This window comes from Oreochromis niloticus, linkage group LG3 (genome assembly GCF_001858045.2).
Source record: "Oreochromis niloticus isolate F11D_XX linkage group LG3, O_niloticus_UMD_NMBU, whole genome shotgun sequence".
Taxonomy (NCBI): Eukaryota; Metazoa; Chordata; class Actinopteri; order Cichliformes; family Cichlidae; genus Oreochromis; species Oreochromis niloticus.
Window position 1 is genome coordinate 62,838,882 of NC_031967.2, and position 18,366 is coordinate 62,857,247.

General features: G+C 39.0%; 2 protein-coding genes across 2 annotated transcripts; one reads left to right on the forward strand and one right to left on the reverse strand.

The window, feature by feature from the left end:
• Nucleotides 1-400: 400 nt before the first annotated feature.
• On the forward strand, nucleotides 401-1,297 carry LOC109201375 (zinc finger protein 98-like; the record flags this gene model as incomplete). Its single annotated transcript, XM_025905839.1, has 1 exon — nucleotides 401-1,297. A coding segment is annotated over one exon (897 nt), but the record flags the coding sequence as incomplete, so codon positions are not given.
• A 7,264-nt stretch (nucleotides 1,298-8,561) lies between these two features.
• On the reverse strand, nucleotides 8,562-9,416 carry LOC112846308 (uncharacterized; the record flags this gene model as incomplete). The annotated part of the gene is made up of 1 exon (XM_025905815.1): nucleotides 8,562-9,416. A coding segment is annotated over exon 1 (855 nt), but the record flags the coding sequence as incomplete, so codon positions are not given.
• Nucleotides 9,417-18,366: the final 8,950 nt, after the last annotated feature.

Genomic DNA, 18,366 nt, shown 5'->3' on the forward strand with positions numbered 1-18,366 from the left:
ATTATCATCAGTTGAACTTGCAATTTCTTTTGCGTAAAAGATTTTCTCCGCTGATCAATATTTTTTTAATAATGCAATTTTCTTTACAACTCTCATTGTAGCACATCATTGTAATGTGATACTGTCACCAGAAGGTGGTGGTAACACACCTACAATGTGTTTGTTGACATGTTTGATTCCACTGACGGAGGGAGTTTCAGTTTGTTCCACGACTGCATTTCACTCACTGCCTCTGTTTGTATCTCTGTCACTGCAGGACCAACATGGAGCGAGAAGTCAGCGCTCTCAGGAGGCCGACAAACCTCACAGAAGAAAGGGAGAGAAAACCTACAGCTGTGATGAGTGTAGGAAGGATTTTACCCAGGCTGGACACTTAAAAACACACCAACTCTTCCACAGTGGAGTTAAAGCATACAGTTGTGACTTGTGTGGAAAATCTTTTACCCAGGCTGGAAGCTTAAAAAAACACCAACTCATCCACAGTGGATTTAAACCTTACAGCTGTGACTTGTGTGGAAAATCTTTTACCGAGGCTGGAAGATTAAAAAAACACCAACTCATCCACAGTGGAGTTAAACCGCATAGCTGTGACTTGTGTGGAAAGTCTTTTACCGAGGCTGGATCCTTAAAAAGACACCAACTCATCCACAGTGGATTTAAACCTTACAGCTGTGACTTGTGTGGAAAGTCTTTTACCCAGGCTGGAAGCTTAAAAACACACCAACTCTTCCACAGTGGAGTTAAAGCGTACAGCTGTGACTTGTGTGGAAAGTCTTTTACCCTGGCTGGAGGCTTAAAAACACACCAACTCATCCACAGTGGAGTTAAAGCATACAGTTGTGACTTGTGTGGAAAATCTTTTACCCGGGCTGGAAGCTTAAAAACACACCAACTCATCCACAGTGGAGTTAAATCGTATAGCTGTGACTTGTGTGGGAAGTCTTTCACCCTGGCTGGAAGCTTAAAAACACACCAACTCATCCACAGTGGAGTTAAACCGCATAGCTGTGACTTGTGTGGAAAGTCTTTTACCGAGGCTGGACACTTAAAAACACACCAACTCATCCACAGTGGATTTAAACCTTACAGCTGTGACTTGTGTGGAAAGTCTTTTACCCAGGCTGGAAGCTTAAAAACACACCAACTCATCCACAGTGGATTTAAACCTTACAGCTGTGATGAGTGTGGGAAGAATTTTACCCGGGCTGGACACTTAAAAACACACCAACTCATCCACAGTGGAGTTAAAGCACACAGCTGTGACTTGTGTGGAAAGTCTTTTACCAAAGCTGGAGACTTAAAAACACACAGACTCGTCCACAGTGGATTTAAACCTTACAGCTGTGAGTTGTGTGGAAAGTCTTTTACCCAGGCTGGACACTTAAAAACACACCAAGTCATCCACAGTGGAGTTAAAGCATACAGTTGTGACTTGTGTGGAAAATCTTTTACCGAGGCTGGAAGCTTAAAAAGACACCAACTCATCCACAGTGGAGTTAAATCGTATAGCTGTGACTTGTGTGGGAAGTCTTTCACCCGGGCTGGAAGCTTAAAAACACACCAACTCATCCACAGTGGAGTTAAACCGCATAGCTGTGACTTGTGTGGAAAGTCTTTTACCGAGGCTGGATCCTTAAACAAACACCAACTCATCCACAGTGGATTTAAACCTTAGAGCTGTGAGTTGTGTGGAAAGTCTTTTACCCAGGCTGGACACTTAAAAAGACACAAACTCATCCACAGTGGAGTTAAACCTTACAGCTGTGACTTGTGTGGAAAGTCTTTTACCCAGGCTGGAGATTTAAAAACACACCAACTCATCCACAGTGGATTTAAACCTTACACCTGTGATGAGTGTGGGAAGGATTTTACCCATGGTAAAGGCTTAAAATTACACCAACTCATGCACAGTGGAGTTGAAGCACACAGCTGTGACTTGTGTGGAAAGACTTTTGCTCAAAATAGCAGCTTACAGAGGCATCTAGTTACCCACTCTGGAATTAAGGCGTACAGCTGCGACTTCTGTGGAAAAAGTTTCAGCGACAAACACTACCGAAATATTCACCTACTGTTTCACACTGGAATTGATGTTTCCTGCTGTGATCAGTGTGGGAAACTGTTTACAACAGATGCACAGTTACAACGACACGTTTAGCCACACTGAGGAGAGACCTTATAAATGTGACCTGTGTGAGAAGACTTTTAAATCTCCACATCAGCTGAAAAAACACCAACAGATCCACACCAGAAAGTAACTCTACAAGTGCAGTTACTGTGAGGTATGCATTGATTTTTATCTTGTAATTTTAACCTGATTGTTTGGAACAAGTCTGATCAGTAAACTTATGGAGTTATACTGAATGAACTGTTTGGAAAAATGAAGACTCATTTTCGCTCAGTAAGCTCAGTGTTGTAATGTAAACAGTAAAATGTAATTGGCGTTGGCAGAGATGCTCTTTATTTCAGGCGACGTTCAGGATAAAAACGTTGAAGGAATTCCCTGACTTACACTGACTTTGTTTAGAAGTGGAGCAAAGCACATGGATCCAGTTCTCAGCCCTGTCGTCACTGTGGTGGTGGGAAAGAGTTTCTCTGTGACCTTTGTAGAAAAATCTCCAATCATGAACGGGACCTAAAACCACATCAATGTAGACACACTGGAGACAAAATGAACTACTGCAAAGAATGTGGGAGAGGCTTCCACACACCAAGTATATTAAAAATACATGAACTCTTCCACAGTGGGGTCAAAAAGCACATCTGTGACCAGTGTGGGTCATCCTTCACCACTGGACATGAGCTCAATGAAAAAGCATAAGGGAAACCACACAGAAGAGACACCATACAAGTGCAGACACTGTCACAAAAGCTTCTCACAATCAGATCATCATAACAAACATAAGCGTACACACATGGAAGTGAACTTCAGCTGTGACCAGTGTGACAAGAGCTTCAGGAATCTCAGTTCATACTCCGAACACAAACGATTCCACGCTGTAAATAAACTGTTTCACTGTTACCAATGTGCAAAAACATTCACTTCATTATCTGCTCTGTGCAAACATCAGCCTGATCATGCAGGACTGAAATCACTGGATCACAATGAATCTGAAGAGAGAGAAAGATCCTCTTCTGGTTTCAGGGTCAGACTTAAAAACCTTGAGATCAGGCTCCACAGAGTTCAGATGGAATCTCCTGTAAAGAGTGTCAGCTGATGTCACACTTGGATCTGATGAGGTAGCTCTGATTTCTGGACCTGCAGTGAATAATCCTGAATGTTACATTTAGGAAGCTGCATGTATAGATATGCATATAAAGTTTATGTTCTCCCTGTTACATTTTAGTCTTTGTTTCCTTAGGACACAGTAGTGTTTAGTAGTTGTACTTGTTACTGTATTATTAAAGTTATAGGAATGTCTTTTTTACCAAACTAATAATGTATCAGAATTGCAGATATGGATATGTATTTCAATTTGTTTCATTTGAACTTTCTTAGTTTTTCTAAAATTAAATTCTTTTTTATGTATTCATTTAATGTGTTGCCTCAGTTAAATTTCAGTTCTTCATTCATATTTAATCTTTTGCTGATGTAAAATCTTCTCTTAAATCATTTTCTCCCAAAACTGTAAATAATTTCACAGCAGTTGCTGTTAAAACCTCCAAAATGAACTAAATCTGTCCACCAGCTTTGAAAAAACACCTGCTGTGACTTTATGTTCAGAAAAAAGAAACTCAAGCTAAACTGGTTTTGGGCTGTACTTCCATATAATACCAGTTTGAAACAGAAGATGGAGCAGTGAGTCAGTGTAACCTTTATTCAATTAGGCAAAGAACACAATCTTATTCACAGTGGCAGCAAAGAAATGTAGAAAGTTAAAAACAGCAGCACACATCTGGACCATTTTAAAGATCACAGGTGACTTTTACTTAATTCAAATTCTGTTAAACCTCAATTTTTTGCTCCTCCTTTCACTTTAGTGTATTTAGTCCTTGTAGTCCACGTTTTTTTTTAATGAATTTTGATCCACATGTTTGCAGCTGTTTTCTTGTTGATTTGAAGTTTGTATTATGAAATCCTGATAATGTTAAAGTGTTAGTTATATTTGATGAAGTCTGTGTAGAGTTTATCTTATTAAACAGTTTGGTGTGAAAAATAAAGAAATGGTCTCAGAACAAGTAGTTTGAGCCATGATTTCAGATTCAAACTAATTTAACTGTTTTCAGTGGTACATGTGGAGGTTTATCAGAGGAGGAGACTTGGCTGTTCTCCACTCACACAGAACAAGGATCCTGCAGCTCATTAAAAACTCTAAAATGATCTTCAAGGATAATATGTTTGATTTTTCTTAAAAACATGCTGTTGGCATGAAGTTTTCAGACAGTGTGTTTAAGAGTCATTGTGGTTAACATCTCACACATTCCAATAAAGCAGATGTTCCTGCATTGCAACAGCGGTTTGGAGTTGCGTTCTCCCCCCTGCTCGTCTACAGGAGTCTCATGGAGCACCACTTTGAAACTTTGTAACTGTCTGCAAAATACAATATATAAAGACCAATGCTGGGCAATTAATTATATACTTACTTCTTCAAAAATGTTACCGAGTATTGCAAACAACAAAGATTTTTGCAGCTGTTTACCTAAAAATGCTGCTAAGGCATTTTTTTAAACAAACATTTCAAACTATTTACAGAACAATCAGCTGTTCTGCATCAAATCTGATGCCACACAAATTATTTGTGCCTCTCCAAAAAATAATTTCTGTCTGTTTGAATAACCAGGTTATTCATTATTATGTTTTATTCATTTATATCTTTTGATTAAGCTTTTAGTAGTGGTTCCTGATTAAAACATTTGTTCAACCTATAACATATATATAGTTTTAGTTAGGTTATTAGGTACATGAGAATTGGCCTCTCTTCTCATAAGACAAAGTTCGTGTGAGGTCGACACACACACATAGACACACTTACACAGCAGTTAGACTCAGGGGTAGGTGAAGGTTCAAATAATATTTTGTAAAAGCTTGCAACTGCAAAATTGTGTCTGCACAAGTGACAGTGTGCCTTGAGACATGCTGCTGATGTTCCAGCCGATAAGCAGGGCGTCCGGTGGCGACAGGAAGACACCTGGGATGGAGACGAGGCGATGTTCTTTTCAAACTGTGTTAAAAGTCATTGTGGTTTTGATTTGACGTATGCATGTATTGTATCGGATGACGTATGAGAGGGCGTCAGTTAAAAACACCTCGATGGTATAAAACTATTCCTGTGTAGTTTTGGGGCGGAGATCTACAGCTGATGTTTTGCAGTGTACATCTCCCAACGCTGTGTGTGTTCATTAAAATCGTTGTTTGACCAAGCTTTTCTGGACCATGGTTGTTTTTACTCTCGTCCTCAATATTGAACCTTAACAGGAGCTAAGAGGAAACAAAGATAATTAAATGTGCACAAACAGCTCAATAAGTTTCTGGGGACTTGAGATGTGACATCAGGACGACCCTGCTGTTGGATTTTAAAGATTTAGTCCTGGTTACACTTGTTTTATACAAGCAGGTGCTCCCACTGCTCACCTCTTCATTGTAGATCATGTGTGCAGTGATCCCAGATTAGTTAGCAGCTGCATCAACTTTTAGAAGGTCTACACACATATAAACTTGAAGTACCATGTTCTGCCTGAAGTATTTATGCCATGTATCATGTTCACTGTGTAAGATACTGAAGCAGAAATAAAGAGACAGACATGTTTCAGCTTGTGGCTTCATCAGAGCCATTAGAAAACATGTTACAGAAAACATTTTATATTAGAAAGGTGCAAAGATGTAAACTTTCACTGAAGACACTAACAGGGCTGTGCTTCTGATCATGTGCCCAACAGGAACAGGGCCGTGCAGAGTGCTGCTGCTGATAGTGCTGGAGGGCAGGGCTGTGTTGATCTGAGACTGTAAAAAATCCACAAGAGAGATGGCAGCTGAATAAACAAGAGTTTTTTTATATTGTCGTTCCATAATTATGTTTATATGCATAGTTTTTGTGAAATCCAGCAATTGACCATTCAAACAGCAGTCGCTTTCTAAAACATTAGATATGGATACAGTACCACATATGAAAGTGACCCAGGTCAGATTTGAAAATATCAGATTTGTGCTGTTCAAACTGTCATACCATGATGGGATATGGGCTGCAACGGGTCAAAAAAGTTAGATTCGATGCGTTTCCACTTGCAGTGTGAACACAGCCTAAATATGTTCCCTAAAACGGTGGACAGAGCTACAGACCCACAACACCCTTACCCTGTTAGCCAGCAGTACTACTTGTGCAGTTGATAAAAGGACAGGTAATGTTTGTCGTGCTGTGTTCATTTTTGTGTTCATTCATCAGGTTCAATTCAATTCAATTGACCTTAGTGTCTGAAGAGGACTCTCCATTTACATGTACAAACTGGAGTCTATTAGATAGATATGATACAAACCACTGCAGTGCAGTACCTGTAATACCTACAGCATGTTCTAATCGCTCTAATAGGATATTATGGTCAACAGTATCGAACGCAGCACTGAGGTCTAGCAGGACAAGCACAGAGATGAGTCCACTGTCAGAGGCCATAAGAAGATCATTTGTAACCTTCACTAAAGCTGTTTCTGTGCTGTGATGAGCTCTGAAACCTGACTGAAACTCTTCAAATAAGCCATTCCTCTGCAGATGATCTGTTAGCTGTTTGACAACTACTCTTTCAAGGATTTTTGATATGAAAGGAAGGTTGGAGATTGGCCTATAATTAGCTAAGACAGCTGGGTCTAGAGATGGCTTTTTAAGTAAAGGTTTAACTACAGCCAGCTTGAAGGCCTGTGGTACATAGCCGATTATTAGAGATAGGTTGATCATATTTAAGATCGAAGAATTAATTAATGGCAGGACTTCTTTGAGCAGTTTTGTAGGAATGGGGTCTAAAAGACACGTTGATGGTTTGGAGGAATTAATTATTGAAGTTAACTCAGAAAGATCAATTGGAGAAAAAGAGTCTAACTTAACATCGATGGTACTAAGAGTAGCTGTAGATAATATTACATCTGTGGGATGATTATTGGTAATTTTTTCTCTAATGATAAAAATTTTATTTGTGAAGAAGTTCATGAAGTCATTACTAGTTAACGTTAAAGGGATGGTTGGCTCAGTAGAGCTCTGACTTTTTGTCAGCCTGGCTACAGTGCTGAAGAGAAACCTGGGGTTGTTCTTATTTTCTTCAATCAGTGACGAATAGTAAGATGTTCTGGCTTTGCGGAGGGCTTTCTTATAAAGCAGCAAACTATTTCTCCAGGCTAAATGATGATCCTCTAAATTTGTGACACGCCATTTCCTCTCCAGCTTACGAGTTATCTGCTTTAGGCTACGTGTTTGAGAATCATACCACGGAGTCAGGGACTTTGGATTTGAGGCCTTAGTTTTCACAGGAGCTACAGTATCCAGAGTCGTACGTAGTGAGGAGGTAAAATTATTAACAAGATAATCGACCTCTGTTGGAGTAGCGTTCAGATAGCTGCTCTGCTCTATGTTGGTACAGGGCATTGAAGATGATAACAGTGGGTGGATTATATTCTTAAACTTAGTTACAGCACTTTCAGAAAGACATCTACTTTGATAAAGTCTACTCTCCACTGCTGTGTAATCAATTATTGTAAATGTAAATGTTATCAGGAAATGATCAGACAGCAGAGGGTTTTCAGGAAACACTGTTAAATATTCAGTTTCTATGCCATACGTTAAAACAAGATCTAGAGTGTGATTAAAGTGGTGGGTGGGTTCTTTTACATTTTGAGAGAAGCCAATTGAGTCTAGTAACAGATTAAATGCGATGTTGAGGCTGTCATTTTTAGCATCTACATGGATGTTAAAATCACCCACAATAATTATTTTATCTGAGCTGAGCACTAAATCAGATAAAAAGTCTGAGAAATCAGAGAGAAACTCTGTGTAAGGCCCAGGTGGACGATAGATGATAACAAGTAAGACTGGTTTCTGAGTTTTACAGCTGGGGTGGACGAGGCTAAGAATCAGGCTTTCAAATGAATTAAAAGTCTGTCTTGGTCTTTCGTTAATTAATAGGCTGGTGTGAAAAATTGCTGCCACACCGCCCCCTCGGCCTGTGCTTCGGGATTTCTGGTAGTTAGAATGACTCGGGGGTGTTGATTCATTTAAACTAACATACTCATCCTGCTGCAACCAGGTTTCTGTAAGGCAGAGTAAATCGATTTGTTGATCAATTATTAAGTCATGTACTAACAGAGACTTGGAGGAGAGAGACCTAATATTTAATAATCCACATTTCACTGTTATACTCTTTGGTTCAGATGTGGATACTGTATTGTTCTTTCTTTGTGATTTTTTATGTTTAAGTTGTTTATTGCTGGTTTTTAGTTTGTTTTTTGTCTTTTTGGGAGCTGACACAGTCTCAATGGAGATGGGTTTTTGGGGGGGTAGCAGGAGGAGAGAAGCTGCAGAGAGGCGTGTAAGACTGCAACTCTGCTTCCTGGTCCCAACTCTGGATAGTCATATTTTGGGGGGTTTAATGAATTTGTCCATATTTCTAGAAATGAGAGCTGCTCCATCCAAAGTGGGATGGATGCCGTCTCTCCTAACAAGACCAGGTTTCCTCCAGAAGGTTTGCCAATTATCTATGAAGCCCACATCGTTTCTGGGACACCACTCAGACAGCCAGCAATTTAAGGAGAACATGCGGCTAAACATGTCACTCCTGGTCTGATTGGGGAGGGGACCAGAGAAAACTACAGAGTCCGACATTGTTTTTGCAAAGTTACACACCGATTCAATATTGATTTTAGTGACCTCCGATTGGCGTAACCGGGTGTCATTACTGCCGACGTGAATTATGATCTTACTGTATTTACGTTTACCCTTAGCCAGCAGTTTTAAATTTCCTTCAATGTCGCCTGCTCTGGCCCCTGGAAGACAATTGACTATGGTTGCCGGTGTCTCTAGCTTCACATGTCTGAGAACAGAATCACCAATTACCAGAGTTTGACCCCCGGCGGGTGTGTCGCCGAGTGGGGAAAAACGGTTAGACACATGAACAGGTTGGTGGTGTACCTGGGGCTTCAGTTTAAGACTATGCTTCCTCCTCACCGTCACCCAGCCGCCCTCTTTCCCCAGCTGCTTGGGGTCTGCCGGGGAACAGCTAGCGGGGCCTACGCTATCTTCGGCTGCACCAGCTACAGGGGCCTGGCTAGCTACGGGTGAATGAAGGGTGCGAAGCCGAGTCTCCAATTCAGTAATCCTGGCCTCCAGAGCTGCAAATATGCTACATTTATTACAGGTATCATTACTGCTAAAGGAGGCCGAGGAGTAACTAAACATCTGACACAATGAGCAGGAAAGTGCAGGAGGGACAGGTGAAGTAGCCATGGTGCTAACGAGTCGGCTACGAGCTAAGCTAAGCTAGCGAAACAGTAAAGAGACAGTGAGTGAATACTTTGGCTATAAATTAGGTAGTGAGTACACAGAAAGGGTGATTCAGATGAAGCACGTTAAGATTATACTATGAAAAAGGGATGTATCAAAAGATTTAAATTAAATTGCTAAGCAGAAAAGCTACTCAGAAACACCACTGTGTTTGAGCAGGAACAGGAAGTGATACTATACCACAGAGCGAGCGAACACCAAGTGACAGCGCCACCAAGAGTCAGGTTTCAGCTGTTTCTCAGCAGAGGATGAAGAAACAAATTTTATTTGTATACTTTCTGTGTCACCAGGTCATATTGGTGACACAGGCATGATGTTTGACACTGTCTGAGGTTTTGTTGACACTGAACTTGCTGCTCGTCTTTCTGCTGTGTTACGTTCTTTGTCTAGGTGTGTATTGAACGCAACAAGAAAGTGTCCCCACTCACGCGCCACCCAAGAAAGAACACAAACAGTAGTATCTTTTAAAGTGCTAAGCAGCCATTTATTTGCTTCAGCAGTGAGCAATGCCGAAAATAACAAACAAAACTCCCTTATGGTCCCTACGCTTTCCTACACAAAATGAAAACCAAACAAAAGACAATTCACTTAGCTAACTTTCTAAATGAAAAACAGGAGAAAACTTAATCAACAAAAATGGCTTCTCACGCCTACTAGGCTGCTGCAGTGAAGAATATATTCATATTCATGCCAGAAGAAGTGGAAAACCAACTTAAATGGTTATGAAAATTTCTTAAACACTTTCTTTTTTCTGAGTAGGAATCATCCCTGAAGTCAATCAATGCAGCAAATAACATTTTCTGGAGAAAGTAGAAACAAAACTAGAGAACAGATGAGAGTTATTGCTGAAAATTGAGTCATCTTTCATACTTTGATCCACTTTAACATTTTGTTCTTATTTTTATTGTTGTTACCAGGTTATTACAGGGAGAAGCTCAAAGATCTCTGCTACACTTCAGTTTCTCATTAAAAATAAATAAAAGATTTCACATCACGATACATCACAAAAATATGTACAAAAAGGATGTTCATTTGGTTTACATGTAAATATTAATTGAAAACGAAAAGTTTAAGCAATGCTGCAATTATAATATAAATTATTATATAGCTTTCTTGTAAGAAAAGTTACATAAGAGGTTATCAAGAGATAGAGAGAGAGAAAAGTGTCAGTGTGAAACTACATGGAGCTTCACTTTCATAAAACACTTTAAACACTCTGCAACATTCAACCTTTGATAAACTGGACTGACTTAAACGACCATGCAAACTTGTTAACTAAAAAAGGAAACCAAAAACCTTCACCTAAAGAGGGGATTGTCACACAGAGTTCATATTTTAGACCAAAAGTTTTTTTTAAAAAACCCAATAACTGCTTTTGAAGCATTTTACACAATTCTTTATACGACCCTTATAATTCCCAAACTGTCCCAAATGTGATTCAGTCATAGCTGATCAATGGATCCTGAACATTATCAGGCACATTGTTGATCACATATAAGCCACAGAACTTCATCGACACCCAGATCATCACATACAGTGTTTGTGTTTTCTGAATGTCTGACATCTAAATTAATCTGCTGATGAATGTAGGATAGTTGATCACTAGATGTAATCACGTTCAGGTACCTTGTATGAACCCTTGTCATTACAATATTTGCACATCATAAAAACAGGAAGAAAAATAATACCAACAACAACAGTAATACTACCACTAACAACAACGGGCACAGCAGAAACTACCAGGAAAAGTAGATTGTTTAGTCCAACAGATTCATCCTTCTTCCCTCCTTCCTTCTTCCCTTCTTCCCTTCTTCCTTCTTCCCTCCATCCTCTGTGACTCCTCTTGGCTGACCTGCAGGTGAGAAAAAGGTGTGAGGTGTCAGCTGTCAGGTAGGTGATGAGTGAAGAACAGACCCACAGTATCCCACCTAGACTGCAGGACTACAGTGCTCTCTGTGGGTTTTTGTCGTATACAACAAGTGCTGTGGATCGTGGGGATGCAGAGCTGGCTCTTACGGTGCAAAAACAACACAAACCCCCGACCAAAGCCAGATCACTCTCAAACAAAACAGAGGCCCTAAATCAGAGATTTACTACAACTGCTTTGTCCACAAGTGTTGTCCACTGATTGTAACTGAATACTGGCTCTATACAAACATTCCCAGTATCTCAGTGGAGTTATCGGTTTGGACCCTTCACCACCAGCTCTGCAACAAAGCTGGATCAAAGATTTCATCACCTCAATCTATCAGACCAGGTCGATTGAGGCCCTCCCCCACTCAGCACCAGGGCAACATTCTCACCTCTGATCACACACACTCAACTCTACTCACTCACCTGGAGGAACAACATGAAGGCAGATTAATCAATCAATCAATCAATCAATCAATCAATCAATCAATCAATCAATCAATCAATCAATCAATCAAGCTTTATTTATAAAGCACTTTTCATACAAAAAATGTAGCACAAAGTGCTTTACATGGTTAAAAGCAACCCACCCCACCCACCCTCCCACTCACTCCCCACTCACTCCCCACACTCTCATTAACATAAACGATCATGAATACACATATTCACGGCAGACATTTCCTCCAGCACCGAGGGTCTTAGTTTGTTCTAAATGTCTGAGTCTGTTTGGATTTTCAGTGAATAACTGAACCTGAGTTTAAACCTGACTACCTGAGATTAAATTTAAGGTTTAAATAAAGTCCAATTTTCCATAGAAATGATTCCAGATTCAGACACCAATGCTGGATAAGAATCGCTTCTATCACTTCTTAAGCCTTTTGAAATATGTGAGCAAAATGGATCCTCAGCAGCTCTGTGTGATTGCAAAAGAAGAATGATTGCAGACACTACTGCTCCAAGAGGATCATGGATGATGGCGAAGGTCTTAAGTGTAAACCAGGATGCGAAAGGCTTGGTGTGTTCTGTGAGACAACAAACAAAGTGTTTTGGAAAGGCCAGCAGCAAAACTTCTAACTTAAAAACATGATCCAAAACTTAAAATAAATAAATAATAATAACAAAGGTCAATCACGTGGACCAATATGGCAAAACCATAATATTCCATTTGGTAAAATAAATCGAATGGGCATCCTTCTTGGCCTTCAGACAATAATTCTGATTCCTCAATTTAAAAAAATGAGGACGCGAGCTTGTTTCCGGCTCATAACCAGAGCGCTCTGCCATCAAAGGGTGAGCTTTGGTTAATGTAGTCATGTGACTGATGCAAGCCAGGTCCTTTTATTTAGCATATTTGTGATTAATAGTTAAATGTTTTTGTTCCAAACCCTTAAAAAGAATATTGCATCCAAAAAATGGAACTTGGCGCACCCATCAGGAAAGGGGCAGGTGCTCAAGCCCCGCCCCCCCTCTGCAAGTGCCTGAATATGAAACCTATTGGAGTTCCAAAAAAAAAAAAAAGCTAAACAGATTTTAAACTTTATTAACAATAAAGAAACAAAACAAATGAGAGGACTGTACAACATCTGTTACTGAGTGAACACAGAGCAGGATCACAGAGATTTCTGATACTAAAGGAAGCTCATTTGGTTTTTAAGTCTCACACTATTTTCATAAACACTTGGAAACTACAGTGTAAAACTACATGGTTCTTTACTTTCATATAACACTTTAAACACTCTTTGGTTACCTTTGGTAAACTAGACTGACTTAAACGATTATGAAAACTTGTTACCTAAAAAAACAAAAAAACAAAAAAAAACCCTCACTTAAAGAGGATTGTTACACAGACTTCATTTACTTGAGGGGGAAAGAGTCACACAGAGTTCATATTTTAGACCAAGATGAAAATAAGTCTGTTTTGAAGCATATCATACACTTTCCTATACAACCTCTATGAACTCTAAACCATGCCAAATGTCATTCAGTTATAGTTGATCAATGGATCCTGAATTATCAGGCACATTAACGATTGTCTATGAGCCACAGAACATCATCTACACTCAGATCATCACATACACTGTTTGTGTTGTCATGTCAGGGAGTGAGACCCGAATTCTGAATGACTGACATCTAAATTCATCTGTGGACTAATAGCTGGTCAGCATCTTTCAGGACTTATATAAGTCATTTAATGCGTAGTTCATAATTTTCCAAAGAAGACAATGGTTCTTGGGTTCTCCAGGGTTAAATACTCTAAAGACCACACTGCAAAAACTCAAAATCTTACCAAGAGTATTTGTCTTATTTCTAGTCAAAATCATCTCATTACACTTAAAATAAGACAGAATCAGCTAAAGGGCAACATTTCAGTAAGTTCATACTCAAGTTTAAATAAACAACAACACTAAAGCTATTCTGTTATACCTGTGTGTAAAAAAAATACACTGCACCCAAAATATTTCATAGTTCAGCAACACTGATCAATCTAATAAACCTTACCTAACTTAAAACCTAACTTAAACCTACTCCATCCTCCCTATTCTGGTATTTTAAAGAGTACTTAGCAGAAATATTAAGCAACCTAACTAATAGGGTTGCAAACTCCCAGCAAAAAAAAAAAAAATAGGGAACCACCCCCCACCCTCCACCTCATGATGCTTAATCGATGTAATCAACTTTAATTTGATGCAGGGTGAAAAAAAATGCACAGAAACAAATTATTTTTCAAGAATAATTAAATAGATTCAACATCTTTCTTCAACAGAATTGCAGAATTCACAGATGGTACTTTCCCAAAGGAAAAAGTACTATAGCTTACTAGGGTATATAGACCTAATAGTTACTATATACAGTAATGGACTTCTATACATTTTACATCAGATTAAAACTTTGGGTGTAAGATTCAGATAATTATTTATTAAAAGCTACATATTTTAAATGAGAATAAGAAAGAAAAGTATGTCTTTGTGCCCCCTTTTCCCTGTTCATGCCCTATCGGGCCTCCTGGCTAAACTTTGCTAGATCCGCCCCTGCACAGTTACCAGCCCTCAGCTACGTAGAAAAGGATCCTGGTGTAGAAAGTAATATTAAATAAATTCTAACAACAGCTTATCAAGCGTAAACGTGCTGCTGTTGTTCAGCCGCTGGTTCCCTCTTTCTGGCGCGAAGTGGGCCAAAAACAAAGAAGAGAGACGGACTCACGACAGAAAAGCCGATCAGCTGATCGTTAAGCAGTTTCACGATTGAAGTAGCGGCAGGAGAGGCAGGGAGAGAGAGGCAGTCGCTCCATATATCGGTTGTTAAGCTTAACATGGGAACGCTTTACAAACATTCAGAGATGAACTTACACACTTGCTTTACTTCTCTCTGGGATAACTTCCTCGGAGATGAAATGCTGGTTTGGTAGCGAGGCTACAAATACACACAGCCGCTCAATCACTTGACGCATACTGCTGCAACGTGCTACGGTTATGAGCCGAGTTACGCGGTGTTGCAAGTTTTGTGAGATGCTTTTTTGATATTTAATGGATCGGATTACATTTTTTATTTTTCGCCGATATCCGATCCAGTAATCTAGGTCAGTATCGGACCGATACCGATAGGTAATATCGGATCGGTCCATCTCTAGTTGTAACGTGTTACTAAGTAACGCATTACTGTAATTAAATTACTTTTCCACTGAAAAAGTAGAGTAACTAATGTTAAGGTTCAGATATTGAGGAGGAATCCAAAAATAACCACTGATCCGGCCTGGTGCAATTAGACTAAGATTTTAATGTACACATGTGGAGTCCAACACTTGTGCAGATTTCAGTGTTGAACTATCTTACAATAGTCAGAACAAAGACTTTATAGGGTTGGCAGTCTCAATACAGCATACGTCAATCCAAAACCACAAACGTTCAGTTAACTTTGAACACAGTTTAAAACAGAACATTGTCTTCGGCTCGAACCCAGGTGCTTCCTGTCACCATCCTGCCCAGGCTTATCTTCTGGAACATCAGGTCCACGTTCTGCACAAACTGTCACTCATGCAGGCACAACTTTGCAGTTGCAAGCAAAACATAATTAAACTCTTACCTATATAAATGAGTCTATCTAATATGTGTGTGTATGTGGGTGTGTGTGTGCTGTCCTTTATTTCACCCTTCACTTCATCAGCTAAACCTTGTAACCTTTCCACCAGACAGAAGGCCAGCACAACTGAAACTATGTGTGTGCATGTGTGTACGTCTGTCTGTGCGTGCACAGAGTGTGCATATGCTCTCTGCACCTTAGTTAACCTCAACTTAGGCAACCAGGCTAAGGCCATCCTGTGTGTAATGATCTTAACTTCTATGTAAAATATATAAAACAAATGTTTCAATCTAATACAACTACTTAAAGCTTAATCAAAGCTTAATCAAAGATAAATGCATCAAAGATAATAGCATCATCGAAACTGCTCCTCAGAATTACTTGCACTGAGACTGTGCTTTCGGTTTCACTTCTGCAGAAGCATGTAACTTCAAAAACATGTAACTTCCTGTCTTTACACAGAGTATATTTCCTGTCCCTGCAGTCTGCACAGAAACATTTAAGATTATAGGAGCATTGAAAAGCATTTAAAATTATAGATTCAACTCAACAGTTTAAAGTGGTTCTTACTGGACTTGTAATAAAAGCTTAATTGGGTGCCAATATGTTTAAACATCTAAATGCACTATCCCTACTTGGAGATTATGTGATTAATGCCATGGTAATATGAACAATAGCAGTGAAATAATTTCTCTAATCCCAATACTAATTACTGTTCATTTTTAGGTATTTTAATTACAGTTACTTACAATGTAATTGTGTTACATTGTAAAATAATTAAACCTGCTGAATATCATTATTTAATTTCAACAATTTATCTTCTAAACATAGAAGTAAACTCTGCCGCTTTAACATCGCTGTAGTGCAGCTGCACGTCATTTTACGCCAGTTTGCTGCATAGTCGTATTCTACAGCGAAAGATGTTGGACTTGGCTGAAGCGAGTGGCTGTTTTATGACATGGACATATTCCCGTCTCTTCACTTTTCTGAAACAAGCAGACAAGAACATTACAGCAATATGTAAGCTATGTGCTGGGAAGAAAAAACTATCGGCTGCTGTTAATAGTACGAGTAATCTACTGAAGCGCCTGACACAGAGCATAGACTAACACTTCTGAGTGATTCCTGTTCATCATCCATGGATAACACCGCGGCAACTCCTGCTAAGCAGCAAAACGTGATTTTACTTCAGCAGCAGAGAAAGCGTCTGAAGATGAGCTTAAAATAATGATTGTAGGCTACATTGTGGAAGAGATGCTACCGCTGCGTACTGTAGAGTGTCCGTCTTTAAAAAAATGTATTTATCATTTAAAGGGTTTAATTTCTATTGTTTGTCCACTCAAGGTTTATATGGATTTTAAGAAGTATTTAGTTCAATACTAAATACTAGTCAGAAAAGTTACTTTTCTGACACAGTAATTAGATAAGTATTTTAAATACAATATTGACAAAGTAATTAGTAATTACTTCTGCCTACTCCTTTTCAAACAAATAATGGAATGATATTTGGAAATGATTGTGAAGGCACATGTTTGAAATAAAAATGAACTGAACTGAACTGAACTGAACTTTTTTAAGTAACTTACCCAACACTGCTTATGTGCAAATGTTTAGTAGCAAAGAAAATTAAAACATTACTGTTGGCCATATGTCGGCAAAGTTATGTGACATTAGGGATGTTTGTACTAACTTGGTTTTAAAGTCTTTAAACTATACGAGGCACAATAGTTTACTTTAATATTACAGAGAATGTGATGATTTTATGGATAATTAAAGTCAGTCATCCACAAACACAACAAGCTGAAAGTCAGTGATGCTGCTCGGTTTGCAGTCCTGAATATGACGGCACAAGCAGGATTCACTGCACTGTTAATGTTAGCTATGTTATATTGCTGCCTCTGTTCGGTGGTGTCGAGCCAAACGGACTTTAACGTGTGTATGAACGAGCTGACGGTTCACTCATTAAGCTGAAAGAAAGATGCTTTAATCACAGGAGTCACACATGTGTCCACTGGACCATCTGGGAACTCTTCTTGTTTAGCACTCGTAATAACACAAACACTAAATCCTCCTTCTCTTGTGCTGTTTTGTAGCAGTGTATACACCTGAGACTGTCACCTGTCTGTCTGTCCTGCACTCTCTCTGATTCTTTCTCTCTGATTGTGTAATAAAAGTATGAACATGTATTTATAAGTTACACTTGGACTGCTAGAAAAGTTTAAAATAACTAATTGTCTGTCCTGAATCAGTCTTATTAGGTAATGTTCAAACAATTTTATCATCCCAGTGTTTTCAGTGTGGGAGAAAGTACTCAGGGCCTTCAAGTTACACACTATGAAAGGCAGAAACAAGTTTAATATTCAGAAACATAAAGTATGTATCAGCAGCAGAATGGAGCTAAAGATAAATGTTTGTTTGAGTTCTATGAAGCTTTGAGTATTTTGGATTAGTAGTACTGCTGTGTTTGTTGCATCATGTTGCTGTAATTGTTTATATGCTTTATATATTCTGAGGTAAGTTGATCTATAGTGTTACATCATATTCTGTGACATATGATGTCACAGGTCCGGAGTTTTTACTGCCGTCCCCTCCTAATTTAACTGTGAGTAACATGTTATGAAGCTTAACTTTAATCACAGCCAAACCGGTTTACTCAGGAACAAATAAAACACTGAAATAAACCAAACATTAACATTTAGAAGTGATCTAAGTAACTTATATATCATTTTTAACCTCAGTAGTGAAACCTCTATTAATAAAAATAGTGTACATGTACATACGTGTACATACCTTAATAAAAACAAGCAGGTGAGATGTTAGAAGGCTTTTATTTCTATTCTAGTGGACACTCAATACTATAGACAGCTGCTGGGGTTTCTTTAACCTGAGTAGTGAGAAGTCCGCG